We start from the raw sequence: 23973 nt of genomic DNA on the forward strand, positions 1-23973 counted from the left end.
TTAAATCTGTAAATGATCCTGAGTCTGTATTTTATTAAGCTGATGAAGATGTCTTATATTTTAATGATAGATACTTATACATGTATATTATAAATGAAGAATTAAATGTCATGTTCTCGGAACTTAATATTCCTTTCACTGGTACTGAAGTTTTTAATGCTTGCAAACAGTTAAATGCTGGTAAATCAGCTGGGCAGGATTATTTAGTTAAATGAGTTTTTTAAGTTTGCATCTGATTTTGAACACTTTACAGGTTATAGTTTCTTTGTTTAATAAAATGTTTGATATAGGTTACTTCCCATCAAGTTAGTACCTATTTATAAAAAAGAGGATATAGATAACCCTAATAACTTTAGAGGTATTACTCTTCTTAGCATTTTTGGGTAACTTTTTACCAAAGTAATAAATGAACGTTTAAATATGTGTATATAGAACCCAAGCTGGTTTCAGAAAAAACATGAGCACTATTGATAATGTTTTTATATTACATGGTATTATAACACATTTATTAGATAATAGTAAAACATTGTATGCTGTTTTTGTAGATTTCACTAAAGCTTTTGATTATTTGGTATAAATTAATTCAATTTGGAGTGAGAGGTAAAATGTTAGATATTATTAGGTCCATGTATGAGAATGTAAGATCAAGAGTAAAATACAATAATACTATTAGTGAAGAGTTTGTATGTTACTTGGGAGTAAGACAAGGCGAATCCCTTTCGCCGTTTTTATTTTCTATGTATTTAAATGATATAGAAGAATATTTTATGTTAAATGGTTTTGAAGGTATTTTAAAGATATTTTTATTATTGTATGCAGATGATATAGTGATTATGTCTGAAACAGAGGAGGGCTTACAGAAAGGATTAAGATTATTAGAAATATATTGTGATAGGTGGAAATTAAGTGTTAACTGTACAAAGACAAAGGTTTTGATTTTTAAAAAAGGGGGTAGACTAAGACAGAATTTGAATTTCTATTATAAAGGTCAGTCAATTGAAACAGTTAAAAGGTTTACATATCTAGGCATTGTTTTTTCTGTTGGTGGATCTTTTAATATGACTTTTGAAACACTCTCTGGACAAGCATTGAAGGCGTTATATAAGCATGAAAAAGAGCTGATAAGATTCCCTTGTATGTCAGTTAAACATAAACTGGATTTATTTGATAAACTTATTTTACCAATTCTCAACTATGGATCACAAATATGGGGTTTACTTGATAGTCATGTATTAGAAAATATTCATTTAAAGTATTGTAAGAAGTTTTTAGGAGTTAAAAGACAAACACAAAACAATTTTATCTATGGTGAACTTGGAAGGACATCTTTAAAAACAATGAGAGCTATTAATGTTATAAAATACTGGTTAAAAGTTGTTCAGTTAAGTAGTACAAAATATGTCAAAGTTGCATATGATCTTATGTGTAGAGATTTAGAACTTAAACCGAATTCAATGTCCTGGGCTAAATCTGTTATGATTTTGTTACAATCATTAGGTTTCAATGAAGTATGGATTAATCAGGGCGTTGGTGATATAAATTTATTTTTAGCAGTAGTAAAACAAAGATTAACAGATACATTTATACAAAATTGGTATGCAACTTTAAGAGATTCATCAAGAGCAAGAAGTTATGTATTTTTTTGTGATTTTGGTTTTAAATCATATCTGTCAATGGTTAATATTGAAAAATTTAGGAAATCTCAATCACGTTTCAGGATTTCTTCGCATAGATTAAAAGTAGAAACTGGTAGATGGCATAAACCTGAAGCAATTCCTTATAATGAAAGAAAATGTAATATTTGCCTAAAACTAGAAGATGAATTTCATGTATTATTAAAATGTCCACAATACAATGTTTTGAGAAAACAGCTCATAGATAAATATTATTGGAAAAAACCAAATATACCAAAATTTATTGAATTGTTAACATCTGAAAATGAAAATCTTATAAGAAAATTATCAATGTTTATCGTTAAAATGTTTGAATTAAGAACAAATGTTGAATATTCGTAAATTATAGTACCTAGGAAGGTAAATGTAATGTTACTTAATTAATATCATTATGCAAAACTTGTGCTTCATTTAAACCTTGCTGTAACATGTTATTCTGTTCATATTAAAGCAAACTTATGACTCAAATATACAGTAAATGTTAAATATATGTTATATATGTTTAATGACCTTGATATTATGTTTCTGTATGTATTTATGTTTGTATGTATGCTGTGTGCTCATGAGTATAATACCCACATGTATTTGGAATAAAATCTTGAAATCTTGAAATCTTTGATTTGCATTTATTTAAAGAATGTTACGATCACACTGTCCCTGAATTGCCAGTAATGTATCTTTTTAGATGTTGCAGTATCAGATTATGCTACCGAATATGATATGTTTCAGGGCTTTTCGTTTATTTAAAAAAAGTCAAAAAAGCATGCACCAAGAAATTTAAACATTTTAATAATACATAAAATGTTCAAATAATTGTGGGGTATAACTTCTTAGCTATCGGTAATATCTAATTAATTTTATTTATTAAATTTAAAAATTTATTTATTTATGCAATGCTTCGTTTTTTGGCCCATGGTAGGAGCTGTTATTATTAGCAGTTAATGGCATATTCTATATAGTCTCACTGTTTATTTATTTTTGTTAATTCTGCATTGTTTAGTTATACGAGTATATACTGTTTTTACAGGCTATAAAATAACTTTCTTATGATATTTATATTGTTAATAAAATTAATAAAATAACCTGTGGTAAAAATGAAAGGTAGAAAATTAAAGATATTTGTATAGGTGCTCATGTCCATGTACCATTGAAACAGAGAAAGGATAACATCCTTAAGTTATCAATTTTAAACATTTGATGTATATGCAGTTAGTTGTTACAGTAAAGTCTAATAGAAGATTGATAGAGGAACAGAATTAGCTACTAAAAGAGATATGCATTCGATGCTAATATACATCTCAATGTTTATTATATTTATTATATAATATAGACTTTTTGAGATTTTTTACTATACATTATTGTTTTCTTCTACTAGATTTGAATTCCAGCCAAGTACTAATGTAAATAGGATTTTATTTTTATTAATTTATAGATACTTGGAATTATTACTGTTCTGTGCATACATGCATATCTTAGTATGACTGAATAATATTTCTGTACTTAAAGAGTTAAGTAATGCCATTATTATTAAAGGGATAAGACTTCCATTTAAGTTTATAAATGATAATACATGTATTGATAAGTCTACAGGTTAAAGGTTTATACCCAGTGTTAGCTTGCTAATAATTTTATTTATTATAGAGTTAAAGGAATATTATAAAGGGTGACTTAACCTGGACGTTGTGGTTATATGTTAAACTTTAGAAGAACTTTTTACTTACTGTATTATTCAAAATATTTCATTTTCTTAACATCTTTTCTTATTTTTTTTGTAATGGAGGAACACCGGTCTCAATCTCATGAGCCAACCCGACTACATAGTTTTCATAGAGTAGATTGCTGCTTGCACTTGAGTAAATTTGTGCTCTAAATCTTGTAACAACTTACATCTATCAGTAATAAATGTTTAATAAACATCATAATTATATAACAGTAAATCCCACAAATATCACATTGACACCACTTATCTAAATTATCACATTGACTATAGTAAAACGCTAACATTTAGCGTGTCTAAACGCTATGTTTATATAACGCAAATGACGTCAGTCAAAATATAAGAAAGTCGTTTGGTGCACATGTACCAAAACGTCCAATATGAAAATGATATTTTTTTTGGATCTAATACGGGAATATATTTGACGGTCACGAGGTACAAATGCAGATTGTCGATTGGTTAGATTTATTAGATATATAATAATGTAGAATATTTTAAACAAAAATATTATGATGTTAAGTTTATCAACAAGTAAGTTTAAAGATCTTATGACATATATATCCTTACTTATCATGTTAGAATAGTTCTACAAAGGTTAAATGCGATATCGCATTTAATTTGCACATCTCGTTTAAATACACTAGGAAATATTCAATAAAACTAAAGGTAAGCAAATAAGTATTTACACAAGAAGCAACCTGTACTATAAGCACACCAAAATAGCTAAATTAAATCAAATAACAACTCACACTGACACTCACAATAATATATGTTGATAACAGATTTGTAGAAGTATCTTAAGGGTATATATTATCATGTAAATGTAAAAAGATGAATGTATTGTTGATACACAGTGATTTCTATACAATACAAAAGTCACGTGATACGGTTTCATAAGTCAATGAATCATCGTGTTGTGTGTGTCTTCCTACAACGAAACCAATGTTGAAACGTTGATGCAAATGATTTCTGTGTCAATATACAACAATAGACAATAAAATCCATAAACGAAATTATAAACCAAATGGAATATATATAATTTGATAAAAAGATTTAATAGGCTTAAACTGACACTATGCTCATTTTTCCTTTGTAAAGTTGAGATGAATTGGATATACATTTTCAAAAGATTGACTATATTTATATGATAAATGAAGAATAATAGACACTTCGAAGTTCGCCATTATTTCAAGCAATACAAAACCCCGTAGTAGTCTGTATCTTAACCAAAAAATCTTTTTTTGCCTAATTTTGTTTATATTTGAAGTGTTTATTTTTTTCATCTTAGGAATTGTTTTGTTAAAATCTTATTTTTAAATCTAGAAGTAATTATGTAGAAGTTATGTATCATTCTTCTGATTGATAGATCCTTACTCTGACCTTTCATTTGAATAACAATAAATTTACCCACAAACATTGACACGTGCTCTTGCTCTTTTGTTAACAAATATGTTGTGGTGAAATTCTTACTGTATCCACTAATCTGATAATTAGAATTGGACAGGTCAGGGATCTATGCATTATGCAAATGAAACGGATAATGACGTTAAACAGTTCAAATCGTCAGTAATTCTCAAGTGACTCGGAAAACTTTACTGTGATCTGTCATTTTCCTGGTCATTTAAATATTGAATTCAATTCATACAGTTTACTTCATACAGACTGACCCAAAACGGAGTATGCGACTTTACTTTTCTTGTTTAAAACACAACAATTACAATCAGCAACCTGGTGGAAATGAAAAGATAATTCATACGAATCTTTGCAATCTAAATTTCCAGGTTCTGTATCGTGAATACCAAACATAATATACAGTTTAACAAACTAGAATGCCACTTGACCTTTCTCATTTAAACACAACGCAGTATCAATCAGCAGTCAGTTGGAAGATAAAAGATAATTCAAACAAAGCTTTGCTTACACAATTTCTAGCTTATTCTTGAATTGAATATCAATCATAACAGTCAAACAAATAAGAAAGCTCTGAATCACAATCAGACATTATTGATAGAAAACATAAACCGAATTGTTTAGTTGCATTTGATTTTCACGATGTCATCAGTTGGTATTTTCTCCACTATGTAAGCCAATCTGCTTTGTCTTGCAATTTCATTTGGTCGGATATCAATGGCCTTTTGGAGTTCGTGAAGAAAATCATTAGGCAGCTCGTTATCATAGTGGACTTCAACCCATGGTGAGCCTCCAAGTAAATAGTAACAGAAATATTAAATAAATTTATAATATATGAAAAATAAAAGCACATACACCAAAATTACATTTGTGGTATGAAAGATTAAGTAATTACAACTTCATAGAAAAGTATCATTTCTGACGAATAATGTAAGCATTGTGTGATAGACTTTAGCGATCAATTCTTCAGATATCCTCCAATAAAATACAATCAATTGCAACATTCAATTTGAATAAATAAGGGTTAACAACGTGAACAGCAAGTTAGCCTTTCAATATTAAAATTCTTACACTTACCACAAGCAATTTTCTTCCCAACGTGTGTTTGCAGAACGAGTCCAACAGCAGGGTTTATAACGTCGCCAGGATTAATCCGATTGGCTCCTAATTCTGCGGACAGCTTTCCGCATTTCATTGCATCAATTCCGTGTACATAACCTATCATATCAAACTGTCAACGTCAGTAAGAGAAATTATAGTTGGTTCGTAGTTATTTGGATTTTTTTTACGAAAATTTTGAAAAAATATAAGTTACTATTATAACAATTACATTTTACATAAAAGGAAATTGAATAGTGATTTACAAAGCACGTAGAATAAAACCTCAGTCTGTTACAGCGAAATTGGATAAAATTCTACAACGGGAAACTTCTCATGAATGCTTTAAAACTAAATCTATTTTAATTACTTGAATCATTATTTGGAGGACTTCCTTTTAAACAATATATGCGTGATAAATGGTTCAGTGCGCAAACTAGAAAAACTCTTGTAGATTGCCAACATTTTCTGAGGTTTACATGACGACAGGGCTCATAAGACTAAGAACATCAAAACATTTTGCAACCTCATTATTTTTGATCCGATGCATTTCAAAGTATCTATTGTTCAAAATAAAATAAACATATGTACATTTCTAACATTTCGTTTAAACGTTTTAACATTTTAGATTATTCAAAACTACCTTCAGTTTCGGCTTTGAGTTGTTCGGTGTGTTCAGATTGAGGTAATAATGTGGAAATATCAATCCCTTTTTCACAGAGTTTGTCGGCTAGTTCTGGCGTTACGCCCTGTTCCTTAAGCATGAGTACAAAATGTTTAATGGCTGTTCCATTCTGTAATGTAGTGTCGATCATGTCATATGCTTCACCTAAACTTGGTGCCTTTTTAACACTAACCAACAGTTGACCTCCTATTAAAGTAAGGTAAGGACATTTTTATAATTAAACATTGCATAACTATATAGAAATTTGGAGCTATCATAATATCAGATTAATGACAATACTTGCACGTCTGTTTGTTACTTAAATAATCTGCAGCTCTTTTCACAAAAATATTACGACAAATTTCTATCGTTAAAAGAAATCTGAAGCTTACGATAGATCCACTTTTTACGAAATATCTTAAAACATTCTTAAAGTGCAAAAATCGTCGTTTTTTACGATAGGTGTACCACATTCGTAAGTGATTTTTTTATATCTAAACAGAACAAAAACACAAAGAATGGAAAGAGAAATATGTATGCAAATATTATGTTGAAAATAAACCAAATTAAATTAGAATTATTTTTAAATAAATATTGTAACGCAATGATATGATGACGTCATAACGGAGAGTGCTAAAATAGTTTATATGGCATATGTTTCTATGGTAGGATACTACGTCATTGCGACTTCTGAAGATAAAAACATATCTTATCTTCGAGTTGGATGGTCACAAAAATACTGTCGGAATGGGTATTTTGGAGGTGCGCGATTACATTGATTGAGGTGATCTTGTTACCTAGAATTTTTGAAACCTACCATTTTGTATTGTGTATTTTGTTGTGTGTTCGATTTCACTGCCAGCATATACAATATGCACTTATTATTAGTTAATACCTTGGCAATAACGTAGTAAACTTTTTTCTGAATCACTTAGACTCATATATGATTTGCATTCAAGATAAAAAGTTTGAAAAAGCTTTTTCTTTTAAATGTATTTTTAAATTGTTAAGGATAACATTATTGTGTTCAGGACATAATTATATCAAGCTCTTTGAAATAAACTTATACATGTAAAGTGCATCAACATATCAACATCAAACGAACGTTGTTACAAACGCTTTTTTATCGGAAGATTTATCTTAAGTGAATTTTTATCTCTAGGTAAAATTTTAATTTACGAGTTGCATTGTGAAAATGACGTCACTTACAATTTTCGTAAGGCAAAATTAGAAAAGATCGTAAGATCATTTGTGAAAATGTCTGCAGATTTTCAGCTGCTTATGAACATGAACTAATAAAAGCCACAAAGCGGAAATAATTTAATCATTACAAGAATAATAACACGGCTTGTATTATTTCCCTTGAACAAGATTTGTCCTTGTATCTTCTTATGATGTTGTTGAGGATAAAGCCAATGTAGTTACAAATATTTTTGAATATTTATAATTATATTCAACATGCACATAAATATTTACTATTGTAGTTGTTTGTACGTATTATTTATTACAATACCTAAATATTTAACTAATTCGATCAGATCTTCTGGCCCTTCTCCTTGGAGACATTTTATAGATTCAGCCACCTCAAGAGCGTTCCCAATCGCGTTACCAAGAGGAGAGTTCATGTCAGTAATTAAGGCAACTGTTTTGACACCCAAACTGTTTCCTGCTTTGACCTAAAAGAAATAACATGAAAAAGACATTTTTAAAAAAAAACTTTGAAAAATGATGCATTAGTGTATGTAGGTACATTTGTTTTTCATGGATTTATTGTTCGTTTACTTTGAATCTGTTTTCCATCAACGCCGCGGGTTTGAATCCCAAAAAGGACCTTGGATTCTTTCATGTGAAAAAGCAATCCAGATGAATGACAGGGGGTTCAACTGCTCTTTAAGGTACCCATTCATTCCTAATGTAATGCAGGTAGGGAGACCTTAGCGTCTCTGTCAGAACTATTAATTAAGTTGGAATTGCCAAATTTTGAAGTATCGATGACTGATTTATATTGCATCATTATTATGTTTCACCGTATACTAGACTTTGGTGTTTAAAAGTCACAAATATCTTTTACTAAAGTTTTATACTCTACGTTTTAATGATCACAAATAATTCTGTTAAAAAAATGACACAGTTTACCATTTTTTCAGATAAGTTTATTGCAACGTCTGTTGTTTTGCAGAAAGCCCCTATTCCAAATTTGACATCTAGAGCCAATGCTTCAGGTGACTCAACAACTTTTTTTGAAATGATTGATCCTGTAAGGATTTAAGTGTCTTTTTTTCTTAAAATATGTTGTAAATGCTTTTGATCTTAATTGCACTGCGTTAAATGATTTAATATATCCGTAATAACCCAGAACAATCGTAATTACACTGCTCGACTTATAGCAATTTTCATTCTTGCGACATACATTGACTCAATTCTATGACGTTATATAAGACTGTATATAATTCAACAATGTTCTTGTTGTATTATATGTTAAAGATGCGAACATATGGCGCAGCAGAACAAAACAAAAACAACAACTGGAACTTGATGGTTATAAATGTATATTTGATATTGATTCGATTGAAATAGTGACACAATTGGATGGATTGTTTGTTTAGTTTGACAGCGCACCAACACAATCTAGGTGATAATTACGGCACTGAAAAAGAAAATATGGTTCTGGCAAACCTTGGGTGTTACGAATTTTTAAGCAACACGAGTCAAATGTTCTTATGCCCACTCAAGTTATTGATCAGTCACGGATTTTTAATAAGATGTTACTGTGACCTCTAATCTAGAAGATTTCAATAGCCGGTCATGGAAACTGTCCCTACCTTCTTCGTAGTGCAAAATGTCACTGTGATCTTTGTACAAATGGCCTAAGAATCAATAGTGACCATTAAAGAATTAAAGAACTAAAGAATTAGTACGTGAAACAAAACAGGACGTACAAACGGACCTCCCAATTACATTTAGCTAGCAACTTTTTAGTGGGGCCATAACATTAGTCTGCCACTCATATGAAGTCGAATCTTACCCGTAATTAGTCCATGCTCATTTACTGTTTTAGTTTCGTCTCGTAAAGCGTACAAAATTTTGTCAGCAGGTACAAGCTGACTTGTTTGGCTAACAATACAACATCCAGCTCTCCTCAATATTCGCAACATGTCTTCTTCTTCCTGCATAACTTTGAAGCCTGGGATAGACTCAAGTTTGTCTAACGTACCACCTGTGTGTTCAAGGCCTCTACCTGATATCATTGGTACCTAAAAACATCAAATAACCATAATCAATTTAACGTTCTTGCTTAACTGGCTATCGTTATTGTAAATGTTGTTGACTATAACTTTACTAAGTTAACTCTTCTTTACTAAAATCTTCTTTTTTACTCCATATATAATTTTTCTCTGTACATTCCTTCGATACAATACAGTGTACTAAACAGGACAAGTGAAAACCCTATTTTGGGCTTTAACCCAATTCAATCAATAGTGAAGCCGACAATTAACCGTAAATGAGATACCTCCAAAGATTTAGGTTAAGGGATTTGGTTATTTCCGTGACTTGTGTGAACAACATGGTTACATATCAAGTATTAACAACACAATCACACCCGATCAAATAGACATTTTAGCAGTTGTAAAACATAAAACGTTAATAATCATAATGTTACAGTGTCAGGAAATTGCTTCTTCACGCAACCAAACTCCAAACCTATACAATTGTTCATAATACTATTGACTGACTACAATCTAGTAAGTTTTAAGTGTTTCAAAACGTTAAATGCTTTCAATATATCTCACACTTGGCTGTTTTCTTTTATACACCATGACATGATAAATAGCCATCTGTTCACTTTATCGAAAAGGAGCTTTGGTAAACTATGCGGATTAAATACATGTAAAAAACTTGTAACTGATTGATACTTATATAAATGTTGGGGCATAGTTGTATCAGAAGTTGCTCAGCAGACCATACTCTCACTGAATATCATCTTTAAATACCAGGACAATATAGAAGTTGTATGGTTTCGTGAAACTCTATAATATGGAGTATAAAACAAACATGTGATAAGTAAGAAAATTTATTGCCTTAACAAGCATACCTTCAGTCCACACGCTGCAAGTACAGGTGCAAGAACTAAGCTGACCTTGTCACCAACACCACCTGTACTATGTTTGTCTACAACTGTCCAATTGGCAGGCCATCGCAGAGTTATTCCAGAATTAATCATTGCTTCTGTGAGATGTAAAGTCTCTTCCTCGTTAAGCGTTTTGTCACAGATCGCTTTTAACATGTCACCTTTCAATATTAAATGGTTCTCTATTTATATAAATGTTTTGTAACTATTTAAATTATTTAATAGTTCAAAGTAAATGTGCTAGCTACCGCGAAGTTATTGTGGGCATTTCACTTCAGACGGTGTTGTATTACAAATACATTCTAAAAAATATGACCGGCGTATTTGATTATAGCACAGACCAACAACTTTATCCATAAGGTGTAGTACTGTAAGTATATCATCATATATACATTGTACATATCAACTTAGTACAGTAACAGTTTAACCACTTCTCTTATGGAATGACCTTCAGTTATTTAAATCGGACTTTAGATGTTAGAATTAGTGGGGATTCCATAAATACAATTAAGATTCATTTGGTGTTTTTTTTTATCTAAATTCTGACATGTAATCGTACGTCAAATTGATCTTGTGTAAATTGAATTATTAGTGAACCGACAGTTTCTATTAACAATGATTACTGTGAACTAAGTAAAAATTTTGAAATGCATATAACTGTGTGAATCTTCTGTAAATAATACCGCAAAAACACCGTAAATATATTTAAAACAAAGAACCCGTTTTTTACAATATTCAATCAAATTTAGGATATTATTAATCAATTTTGTAAAGAAGAACTTTTAAGTAATTTAAATACGTTTAAAATGTATTCAAATACAAGTATTCCAACGTATCTTTGCCCCAGAATCGTGGAATTTAAAACTTGATACAGACATTTATAACTTATGAATTGAGATTACGTCTCCTAATATTTTTATAGACATGAATTCTTATATGGAAACACCCCCCTTCCTGCTTAATATTTTTATAACCTTATTATTAATATTTACATTATGTCAGTAAAAACATGTTTTAACAACATTATTGTTCTTTTACAAGCACATTGAACTAGGAGCATGCAATTAATTGACATTATTTTTTTTTGAAATGTAACATTTTTTAAAGGCACATTATGCCTTAGAAATGAATATATTTTTTTCTTCTTTAGAAAGGGCAAGTGAGTTTTACAACATTTAAATAATAGTGTAATGGCATATTAGATTCTTATCACCTGAGGGAAATGGTTCTGTATATGAGATAAATTGTCAAAAATGTACCAAAATGTACAAATAGTATTTTGTATATAACATTATTAAGATCCCTTTTGACGACCTATAAGTGGGTGATACATGTATGACAATCCCATTGTTACCAAAATGAATTGAGTTAAGGTTAATTATACATGTAATATAAATATTTCTACACCACTAAAATGTATAGTTGTATCAATTATCATACTAAACTGATTAGATTATTATTGTTTCATTCATATCAATTAGTGCTGAAGTGTACAGGATATTCCTGCACTTCACAAATCTTGTTACAAATATCTTCATAATCTTAATTTTGATTGTTATTTTAATCACTTGGTTTACAGAAACAACTCAAACTACAGACACCGTTGCTTCTTTTAAAATGTTGTTGATAATTATATCTTACTTATTATTTGATGTTGGAATGTAACAATTGTACACAATATAAAAAAAAACTACATGCATGGATGGAAAATCAACACGGAACGTCCTTTATTATTCTTTTTATAGTTAACTCACTATTTTCATAATCTCTTAAATTTCAGGTATAATGTATCATAATTATGATCCAAATCATTAAACCATCATACGTTATGACAAATCCAATTTAGAAGGTATCATAAATGTTTGTTTGTCTAGGCACAGACATTGAAACAAAAAAAACGTGTATATATTTGCTTCATTTTGCAAACATTCATTAGAAAGTTGCCCGAGTTGCCCAAAAATATACTTTGAAAGCAAATATTGTATTGATATTTATTTAACTCTGACTTGAGTTTTATTATTTGAATTCTATGAAATCTATTGTAAGAACTTTATTAAACTTTATCTTAACAAGTAATACCAGATCGACCAAAAAGTCTAATCCATGTAGAAGGCCATTTATCATTTAAAACTTCCTCGATTGTTAAAGTTGAAAGGATTTCAAACAAACCGCTTTAAATCCCACTTAGGCCAAGTTTAAGAAATAATTTATCAATCAAATTGAAAAATGAAAAAAACCTCTCACATACGTGCGCATCGATATTTAAGAAATAAGACAAAGTATGCACTATTATATCAGTCATTTAAAATATTCTTGAAAGCGGAAATTCTTTTTTTTTTCAGTGTTATTTCAGTGTAATTCTTTTTTATTTTTTGCTCGATGTTTATTAATCCTTTTCAGTGTTAGCTAGCTAATTCTATATTCATGCATTAAGCCGAATGTATATAAATTATAGTTCAGTTCTTTCTGACAAAACTTATATGTACTATTACAACCGTTAAACCCTTTAACTTCAATCATGTCAATCAAGCTTTTAGTGTATCGTACTATTTGTTCATCACTTACATAACATCATGATCGGTAAATCTTATTTCTCTTTCACTACATGCTGAAAATTCTTTATTCATTGATTCAGGGTATTATTTGTAAACATGCAAAATTATGAATTTACATACCTAATTGTTTATTGCACAATATATGCAGTTATTATTATACTATATCTTAAATGTGCCTTATTAAACAATCGAGATTATTTTAGGGAATTATTTTCTGGCAACCGTAAGGACAATTTTACAGACTAGTGTTGCCCGGGGTCAGTGGTATACTTCTGTGAACAGTGTAAAGATATTACATGCTCCTCTAAAACATTGGTATGTGAACATCTTAGAAATTGTGATCTTTCTTTAATACATAAATCAAACATAAACATCCAAGAAAGGATCGATGCTAAAAATATCGTGAGTGACCAAAATAGTACGTTTATAAATCAAACCCCCAGTGCATTTCATGGAAACTTGAAAATTGGATCGCTTAATGTGTGCGGCTTAAAAACTAGGCTTAAGTATCCTGAATTCATAAACATGATAGAACAGTATTCAATTTTGTGTGTAACTGAGACTAAATTAGATAAAAATGACATTATATCTGTACCAAATTATACTTTCTTTTCCAAACCAAGGACTGAAAGTTGTAAACGAAAATCTGGCGGAATTGGTTTTTTCGTACATGATTCTTTTGTTAAATATATAGATATTCTAGACTCTAAAAATGAGTACATTTATTGGTTAAAAGTTAACACTTATATAGACGGCATAGTGCAAAATATCATCATAGGTTCCATGTATGTACCGCCAGAACAATCACGCTTCTTTAATGATGACGAGTTCTATGATTTCCAAAATGATATTTCAGTTAAATGCAGTAAATACGAAATTGTATTGATAACTGGAGATTCAAACGGACATACTTCTACATTACCAGATAATCTTGAATTTGATGACTTTTTATCATCCTATCTTAATGTTGATGATGCTACTCTAGATTCATTTAATCAAATTAATAAGCTGGAAAAATTAAATATTCCACGTGATCGATTATCTCAGTGTAGTAAAATTAATAATAATGGTAAGAAATTTCTCGAAATTTGTAAAAATAACAATTTGTTTATTCTAAATGGTAGATTTAGTTGTGATAAGTCAATAGGAAAATGTACTTTTAGAGGTAAAACTGTTATTGATTACTCCATTGCTACCATAAATTGTATATTGTTGTTAAATGAATTTGATATAATCGAGCTTGATTCCCTGTTCTCAGACGGGCATTGTCTACTTTCAATGAATATCCTTATCCCTATGCCAGAATTACCCCATGTTTCACCCAATGAACCCAGCACTAGGAAATCACAAAATAAATTGCCAAAATGGGATGATAGTAAATCCAGTGAATTCTTGGAAAATATTGATTTACAAGCTATGCAAGAGTTGGGATTTATGTTAGATAACAAAAATTCTGACCAAAACAATAAACATTACATCAATACAGTTGCTGAGAAATTTTCAAAGATATTTCTTAACTCCGCAAATATAACATTTCAACCATCTAAAACAGGTTTCACCAGTCGACCTTCCTCAACTAATGTTCAAAATGGTCATAAACAATGGTTTGGGCCTCAGTGCAAACGTGCACGAAATTTATACCATAAGGCTCGTAAATCCTACCAGTTAAACAAAAATAGCATGAATAAATCTATGTTACAAACTGCTAGTAAATACTATAATCAAACCATGAATATCTTTATATGTAAACACAGGTATAATAATGAACGTAAATTGCTTGCGCTTAGCTCCAATCAACCAAAAGATTACTGGTGTTATCTAAACCAGTTCTCACGAAAGAAAACTGAAACGCCCCCTGATATTTCAGAATTTTTCAATTTCTTTAAAGACATAAACTCTCAAAAAGATGAAAACGAAACTTTATCAGGCAACTCTGAAATCCCCAACCCTTTAAATAATAATGCACTTAATAGAGAAATCTCGGATGAAGAAATTTGCAAAGTTATTTCAAAATTAAAAAATGGCAAGGCTTAGTCACAATTTGATAGTATGTATATTAAATGAATATATCAAATACACAAAATCAATAATGGTTCCATTTTATCGTCAGTTTTTTAATATGATTTTAGACTCTGGAGTCATGCCTGACTCGTGGTTAGTAGGAGCTATTAAGCCAATTTATAAAAACAAAGGATCCCCTTCCGACCCAGGTAACTATAGACCAATAACTATTTTGAGTTGCCTCGGAAAGTTATTTACCTCGGTTTTAAATGAGAGAATAAATGAATTTCTGGCCGAAAACGACCTTTTGAACGAGAATCAAGCTGGATTTAGAGCTAAATATTCGACCAGTGATCATATTTTTGCACTTCATTTTCTTGTCTCTAAGCTACGCGCAGAAAAGAAAAAAATATTTTGTTCATTTATTGATTTCTCTGCAGCGTTTGATTCAGTTTGGCGCGCAGGTCTATGGAGGAAACTCTCTGATATTGGCATTACAGGAAAAATTCTTTCTGTCATCCAAAATATGTACTCTAATATTAAATCTTGTATAAACTCCGAAGGTCAAACATCTGCTTTTTTCTCAAGTTCTATAGGTCTAAGACAAGGCGAGAATTTATCGCCTGTGCTCTTCTCAATCTACCTAAATGACCTAGAAGTAGCCCTTAATAAGGACAATAATGGAGTCACAATTGACGCTACAACCCAGTTTTTAAAAATATTAATATTACTGTATGCAGACGACACGGTCGTAATAGGCGAAAATCATGAATCATTCCAGTCGTGTCTCAATGATTTCCACAAATATTGCGAGACTTGGAAATTAAATATAAACTTTCAGAAAACTAAGGTAGTTGTCTTTGGCACAAATAAACCCAAGTCATACACTTTCAATAAAAATGGTCAATCAATCGAAACAGTAACGGAATATAAGTATCTAGGTGTTATTTTCTCTAGCTCTGGTTCATTTCTTGCGTGTAGGAAACACCTAGTTTCACAAGCAAACAAAGCCATGAATGTTCTATATATGAGAATAAACAACCTTGACCTTCCCTTAGACCTACAAATAAAGTTATTCGACCATACAGTGCTCCCCATTCTTACAAATGGAAGTGAAATATGGGGGTTCGAAAATTTAAATATCATAGAACAAGTCCATTCCAATTTTTTACGCAAGATTACTTATACCAGAAAAAGTACTCCTAGGTACATGTTATATGCTGAACTTGGGCGCTATCCTATCGAAATAAACATCAAATCTCGTATGATAATTTTTTGGAATAAACTTATTCAGTCTAAGGAATCAAAGATTTCATATATGTGTTATAAGTATATGATACAGTCTAACCAAAACTTTAAATGGATCAACTATGTTAAAAGTATACTTAACTCTACAGGTAATTCTATTCTATGGTTAAATCAAAATAATATCCAAGCTAAAAGTATTAACAAATTGGTTAAACAAACATTAATCGACCAATATAAACAAGAATGGTTCTCGCAACTAGAAAACTCGCATAAAGGTAGACTCTATGGTAGTTTTAAAAACAGTTTTAATCTAGAATGTTATTTAAATATTCTCCCCCACCCCCTTAGGTTATCTCTTTTGCATTTCCGAACTGCTAACCATCGTTTCCCAGTAGAAACTGGTCGTTGGAATCAATCTTTTAAACCTCATGAGCAAAGAAAGTGCCAAAAATGTAACTTGGGGGACATTGGCGATGAGATGCATTATCTGTTAATATGCCCTTTTTTCAGAACTAAAAGAAGACAGCTAATACCAGAGAGATTCTATATTAGACCAAATATACTGAAATTTAAGGAACTACTTAAAACAAATGATAGCCAGACCCTATCAAACCTTAGCTTATATGTTAAATGTATCATGAAAAAAATTAACGATCAATAACAATTACATGAACTGATGTATTTTACATACCTGGTGATTGTTAATCCTAATTATCCCCATCTTTATGTGTTTTTTTTTTCATTGTCATTACAATTACACATTTATGAATAGACTGTCTCAATGCAATTTTACAACCGACCAATGAAACTTTACACATGTTCTATTTATAGATATGTCACGGAAACCCCGTGCTGCAATGTTATTGTTATTGTTAGGTTTTTCCCAGGTCAGCTCGGTTGTACATAAGCCAAAATTAAAATTATTGGTTACTTCATTCATAAATTTACTGTATGTTCACTGACTTTTTCCCTTTTTTTTATTGTTGTTAGCATATTAAGAACTCAAAACTATGTTTTTTCACCGCTTTCAAATAAATACTTCAAATATTATCCGCTTTCCCCATCGAATACAGAAACACTCAAACCCAAAACATAATAAATTAGAATATTTTTGATCATGTTGTTACCCATACTTATTATTTATGCTACTATTCGTTCACATGTTATTGCTTGATACATGTTAAATGTGTATTATGTAATCTGTGACAATTGAAAATAAAGTGATTTGTATTGTATTGTATTGTATTGTATTGCAGATAACGGAGTTTATTTTATAAAAATAAAAAATAACTAGTATTCGATTAGTATACAGAAATACACATGAACTATCCACGTTATCTTTGGAATACACGTAACAATTTCAAACAGGTAATAGGTATATACATATATATACATATACATGTGTGATTTGTTCTGTCATATAACTGGTAGATATCTTTACGTGTTATAGGACCGATTTCTCTCCGGGACAATTCTTCTCTGGTTAAATACTATGTATGTATTAGTTAGTAAAGACATCCGTAAAGATTACATTTACACAGAGCAATGTATTTTTAAAAAGCTTGTAACATCAATGTCAAACAGTTATTAAAATATATTTTGAAAACTTAAATAAGTAAATTAACGAAAAACGGTGTATTTTACAATTATAAGTAAGTATATACACTAGAAGGAAGCATTATCTCCAACATATTTAGATATGATTACTTATTTCATTTTATGAGTACAACCATCTGTCAATCGTTTTGATCTTGGCATTTTATACAGTACTAACGGAAATGTCTCTGCAGAAGAATTTCCAGAACCCGCATTAATGGTTTAATTTAGCAGTCAAAATAAAAAATAATAATAAAATAAAAAAAATAATAAATTTAAAAAATGGCGTATTATTTTCATTTACTTTTGCTTCCAATTTGGATATTTTAATAAGTCAATGTCTGAAGACATGCATTTCTCCCAAAATAAGAGTCGGAAATCGGACTAGAAATTCACTTAGGGAATATAATTATGAAGATTCTAGAAGGTCATATTAAGTTTAAAGTACAAACCTATATCCTCTTTCTGTACTGATACATTGGTAGCATTATTACCACCTTGTCCCTTATTTTGTTCGACTTGTGTTGCACATGTCACGAAATATTCTATCTCTTTCTTACATAATGTTTGTTTCTGTTTCGTCTTGCTTACAAGATCCTTAATGGAAGATGGCTCGGTACTCCTTTGATATAGAACACGCTCCATTTTACTATATGCTTTCGAAAGCAAACGTTCTGTTATAAATTATTTTATTTTATAATTACAATACAGTAAATTAGAATAAAGATAATTAATGATAAAGAAAAAAATATTTTCTAACAAAATATTTGAATTGAGCTGGACCAACTTCCGAGAATACTTGTCAAATGTAAAAAAACATTATGGACAACTGTATGTTTGAATAAAGGGGGAGGGTTTTACGTGCAATTATTTATGATGATACTCTATCTCTTTTTTACATAATGTTTGTTTCTCTTTTGTCTTGCAAACAAGCCCCTTAATGGAGAATGGCTCGGTACTCCATTTATCCATTTTACTATATGCTTTCAACATCTGTGCTCTTTCATAAAACTAATTTAAATATACTTACACATGTATTTATTTAAGGCTGTGCATTACAAATTAATGATTATTTGACTGACAAATACGCTAATAATAATAATAATAAAAGCATTACCATTAAAGACATCCGTAGAGATTACATTTACACAGAGCAATAAATTTTTAAAAAGCTTGTAACATCAATGTCAAACAGTTATTAAAATATATTTTGAAAACTTAAATAAGTAAATTAACGAAAAACGGTGTATTTTACAATTATAAGTAAGTATATACACTAGAAGGAAGCATTATCTCCAACATATTTAGATATGATTACTTATTTCATTTTATGAGTACAACCATCTGTCAATCGTTTTGATCTTGACATTTTATACAGTACTAACGGAAATGTCTCTGCAGAAGAATTTCCAGAACCCGCATTAATGGTTTATAATTAGGGAATATAATTATGAAGATTCTAGAGGTCATATTAAGTTTAAAGTACAAACCTATATCCTCTTTCTGTACTGATACATTGGTAGCATTATTTCCACCTTGTCCTTTATTTTGTTCGACTTGTGTTGCACATGACACAAAATACTCTATCTCTTTCTTACATAATGTTTGTTTCTCTTTTGTCTTGCAAACAAGCCCCTTAATGGAGAATGGCTTGGTACTCCATTTATCCATTTTACTATATGCTTTCGACAGCAACCGTCCTGCTATAATTTATATTATTTCATGATTAAATTAAAGTAAATTAGAACAAAATTTGATAAAGAAAAAAAAACTTCTAAAACAAAATATGACTGAGCTGAAAAAATGTCCTAGAATACTTGTCAAATGAAAATAATATACATGGCAATCTGTATGTACAAATAAGGGGTTTTTTTTGCTTATCTATGTTTACGTCATGTCTGCAAATTGCCTTTAGAAGCTGTTGACCGACAAGTCAATATTAAATCCCTCCTTTAAATTTTGTCGTAACAGCTAAACCCAATAACTGTTGAATATTCTAAATATTATAATGTTACCTACATGCATATTAACATAAACATTGCGTAAAAACAGTTAACGTTAAAATTTTATACATAAACATTTAACATAACATAACATAACATAAATTTATTGCATAAAACTCTTTTACAAAGTTTATAGCAAGCAATATATAATTGCGGCAAGTACAATTGTTAACCGTTAAGGCTAAATATCCTTAAATAGATAAACAACTTCAAAACTGTTTTGCACCGTTAGTTTTACTTTCATAACGTCAAGTTTTGTCATGTGGTCAACGTTTCATTTTGCATGACAATACATCTGTGCTCTTTCATAAAGTTAATTTAAATATACTTACACATGTATTTATTTAAGGTTGTGCATTAGAAAAATGATTATCTGACTGACAAATACGCTAATAATAATAATAATAATAATAATAATAATAATAAAAGCATTACCAAAATTCCGTGAGTCATATGCGACCAACAGCACTAATTTACGCAGCACCTCTCTATATTTTGCCATTTTTGATCCTGCAAGATTGCTAGTCTTTCTTCTGAGATTTGTGACCTCCTTATAATCTCCCAAATTATCCAGAAAAAAAATCTGATTAAAGTATATATATTATCACATACATCAAATAACATGTCTGTTTAAACACATATATCTTTTCAAACAATAACATCATATTTATATTTAACAGATAATACGTAAGAAACCCAATTACGCAATCTTTGATAGCTGGATCTATTTATACATTGGCGACACTGGTGTTGTTTGTTTTTACTTTTATAGGTTTATTCAAAACTCACATCCTGTTGAGAAGTTTAATCTTAAAAACTGTTAAGTTAAACTTCATTCTATAAATTTTTGAAAAAAGAAATTCTAATATGTCATTTTTTAAATGTATACTGGAGACTCATTATTTAGTTGGAATCAGTATAAGCTTTTGGCATAAAAGACACTACAAACTAAATACTCTATGTAATCTTCACTTTTGTACATTGTTGAATAATTCAGTGTCTGTTATACTATACTGCTTGGACTTAAATCAATGATATTCCAACTTACCTTCACAATTGATAAATGACATTGACAATGTTGTAATACTCGGATTTAAGGGTTATATAATTATTTTGATCATATACATGTACATATCATATAATAGCGGAGATAATCAATGTATATAAATATTGTTATAACTGTGCTTTACATATAAAATCGTTCTATAAATACTTATCGTGCAATCACTGATTTTACATGACGTGTATGACATTCCTTTATCTAAAAGTGGAAAGGATTAAGTATTCAGTGGTTTTAATTTCGGCAAGAAACTACACCTTTTTCAATAAAAAATAGAAAATGTGGCCAAAATCGATAAACCTTCTAATTAAACAATCTCTTATTTATCTTTTTAATAAAGTACGAAAAAGAAAGTAGATGTCAACAGGTGATATCTAAATATTTTATTCAAGCACTCTGCAAAATAATAATGTTCTGCAAAATGTGTGTTTATAAACTTTGTGTTTGTGAAAGGTGATCGCAGGTTATGAAGCCAACATATCAGAGACAAGATCTAAGACAAGACAAATTGAAAATACATCTTAAAAGTGATAAGGCAGTTTCAGAAAGAATTCAAGTAGATATATTGAAATCACAAAACTAGATGAATAGGTGAATATGAAATAAAATTCGCTAAAATGTAGCCCAACGTTACAAAGTGGTATTCTGTTTCAAAAATTATTTCAATTAAAACATAAAGTACAAAAGAAGGCTTTGCATTATGACCGTTAAGTATCATTCCGGTTTAGAAAACAGGAAAAAAAGAGAAATCAAAATGGTATTTAGGGCTTAATTGACCTTTAATGACATGTTTTTTTCGGATTACACAAACATGTCTTTATTTCAATATCGTATGGGGTCGAGTACAAAAATCAAATTATATTACACAATCAAGGTTGTTTTCTTATAAATTTGATCATGTCGTAAAGTATTAGATAATCTTAAACACACAGCAAATTGACAGGTTTTCATTAAACAGTGACAATCGACAGCAAATAAATGCTATATTGTACAATTTGCGATACTTAAACCTTTCCGGAACAAACTGAATCCGTATAATTTTTTTTTAAATACCGGGGACACAGGAAAGAAACTTGTTTTATATTGAAATAACTATAACCCCACCCACAACCTACAAAACATAAAATTAACAACAACAACAACAAATAACACAAAAATTTCTGCGATATATTTAGAGTTAACTAATAACAAAAAGTATTTATTTTTTTATATAACATAGATATTACAACTGATCATTATGTTTACTACTTAAGTACATGTACAAAGAATCAATAACAACTGTTCAGAACTTTGACAGTTGTATTTAAAAAAAGAAATGTGTGTTTGTCTGATTTTAAAAGTTGCAAATGATACATATTTGTGGCAAACATGCACAAAAGTTTGTCTATTTTACTATTATAATTATTATAATTATGATTATTAACATCATCATCATCATCAACATCAACATCATCATCATCATCATCATCATTATTATTATAATTAGTATTTGCAATTAACAATTTATAAACGTTGCAAACATGGAGTTATTATCTGAATGGTAAAAGGTTACCATTTTTACATATCGAAGTTAATATATATTTTGAAATTTGAAACAGAGCAATATCTTTTCAAATGACTTAACGTAGGTCGAAGATACATGTACAACTGCACGTGTAGTCATAAGAACAATCAGGACAGTTTACATTGTTTGAAGTTAACAGTGTAACCAAATACTAAATAGATAAATAAATTAAAAAAAACAACATCAACTATAACTGAAACAATGGATGTACATTTTTGATGATATGATTAAATAGTATGGAATGTATGTAATATAAAGTAGTTCAAAATTCATTAAATAATCTTTAACACCTTAAATTAAAATTAAAGATCTAAACATTATTTATTTGAGTGAAAAAATGGAGACAGCTTTCTGTTACATTATTATTATTAAAACTGTTTTGTTTGTATTCACCATTTGTAATACGTTCTCATGTCTTCTTAAATAATGTTATTTGTCCGTGCTTAGGTGAGACATATAGACAAAACGTATTTAATTATGCAGAGTTAATTGTAGCAGAGATACAATTATCTTTTTTTCGAAAAACTAAATATCAAAGCGGACAAAATACAATCGGAATAACAAGTATTTAGTAGTGATTTCTTTACATTCTTAACAAAGAAAATGTATAGTATAGCGATACAATATTGATAACAATGATATGAATATCGATCTTTCCTGATCGACCTCGAAATATGATACGTTGCACTGCATATTTGCACAGTACGTCATTTTCTTAAAGATAAAACTACCAAACCAAACGACCTTTTCATAATGTAGGTTTGGATACAATTGAATCTGATACGTATAATTTACATATTCGAACGTCAGTGTAACATCATTTTCCATGTCAATTATTGTTATATCATGCTTAGTTTCTAATTAAATTGATCCGGTTTTTTTTCGTTTTATGTATAATATAATATCTTATTCAAAACAAAGTTCACTAGGATGTCATACTCAAGACATTATTCTAAAGGCTAATAAATCAGGTGTTAAGAATGCAAAAATACGACAAAGGATTGGAGTAATGCCAGATCTATGCACATTCTAAATAAAAAGGTTGTATGGATCAATAAAGAATTTACAATGTAGTTTTACAAAAACATTTTACTTCATTATTTGTAAGTCTATAATTAGAATTTCCACGTATTTTTATTTTTTACAACGATTATGAACAGTAACAGTTACATAAAGTACATTCTTTTAGTAAGTTTTTTATTATTTGTCCAACTTTTGTAAAGTTGTGCCAAAGATTGTACGTTTAAAACGATTG

General features: G+C 29.7%; 1 protein-coding gene across 1 annotated transcript; it reads right to left on the reverse strand.

Annotated features, from left to right (window-relative positions):
• Positions 1-3565: 3565 nt before the first annotated feature.
• LOC132725801 (pyrimidine-nucleoside phosphorylase-like) lies at positions 3566-20724 on the reverse strand. The gene is made up of 9 exons (XM_060710987.1): positions 20530-20724; positions 18544-18765; positions 10656-10852; positions 9588-9816; positions 8699-8817; positions 8076-8238; positions 6542-6769; positions 5878-6018; positions 3566-5590 (listed from the first exon to the last, which is right to left on the reverse strand). Exons 1-9 carry the CDS (start codon positions 20594-20596, stop codon positions 5421-5423), a joined length of 1536 nt encoding a protein of 511 aa, XP_060566970.1. The 5' UTR covers positions 20597-20724; the 3' UTR covers positions 3566-5420.
• Positions 20725-23973: the final 3249 nt, after the last annotated feature.

This window comes from Ruditapes philippinarum, unplaced genomic scaffold (assembly GCF_026571515.1).
Source record: "Ruditapes philippinarum isolate M1 unplaced genomic scaffold, ASM2657151v2 ctg541_1_1_1_1, whole genome shotgun sequence".
Taxonomy (NCBI): Eukaryota; Metazoa; Mollusca; class Bivalvia; order Venerida; family Veneridae; genus Ruditapes; species Ruditapes philippinarum.

Bases quoted from the DNA above. Each gene is read 5' to 3' on its own strand.
- LOC132725801 (XM_060710987.1), bottom strand. From the start codon at position 20,596: ATGGCAAAATATAGAGAGGTGCTGCGTAAATTAGTGCTGTTGGTCGCA. The intron at 10,853-18,543 runs GTTTGTACTTTA...TAATATTGAAAG, and splicing joins AGTACAGAAAGAGGATATAG to GTGACATGTTAAAAGCGATC. The intron at 9,817-10,655 runs GTATGCTTGTTA...TGATGTTTTTAG, and splicing joins TTGCAGCGTGTGGACTGAAG to GTACCAATGATATCAGGTAG.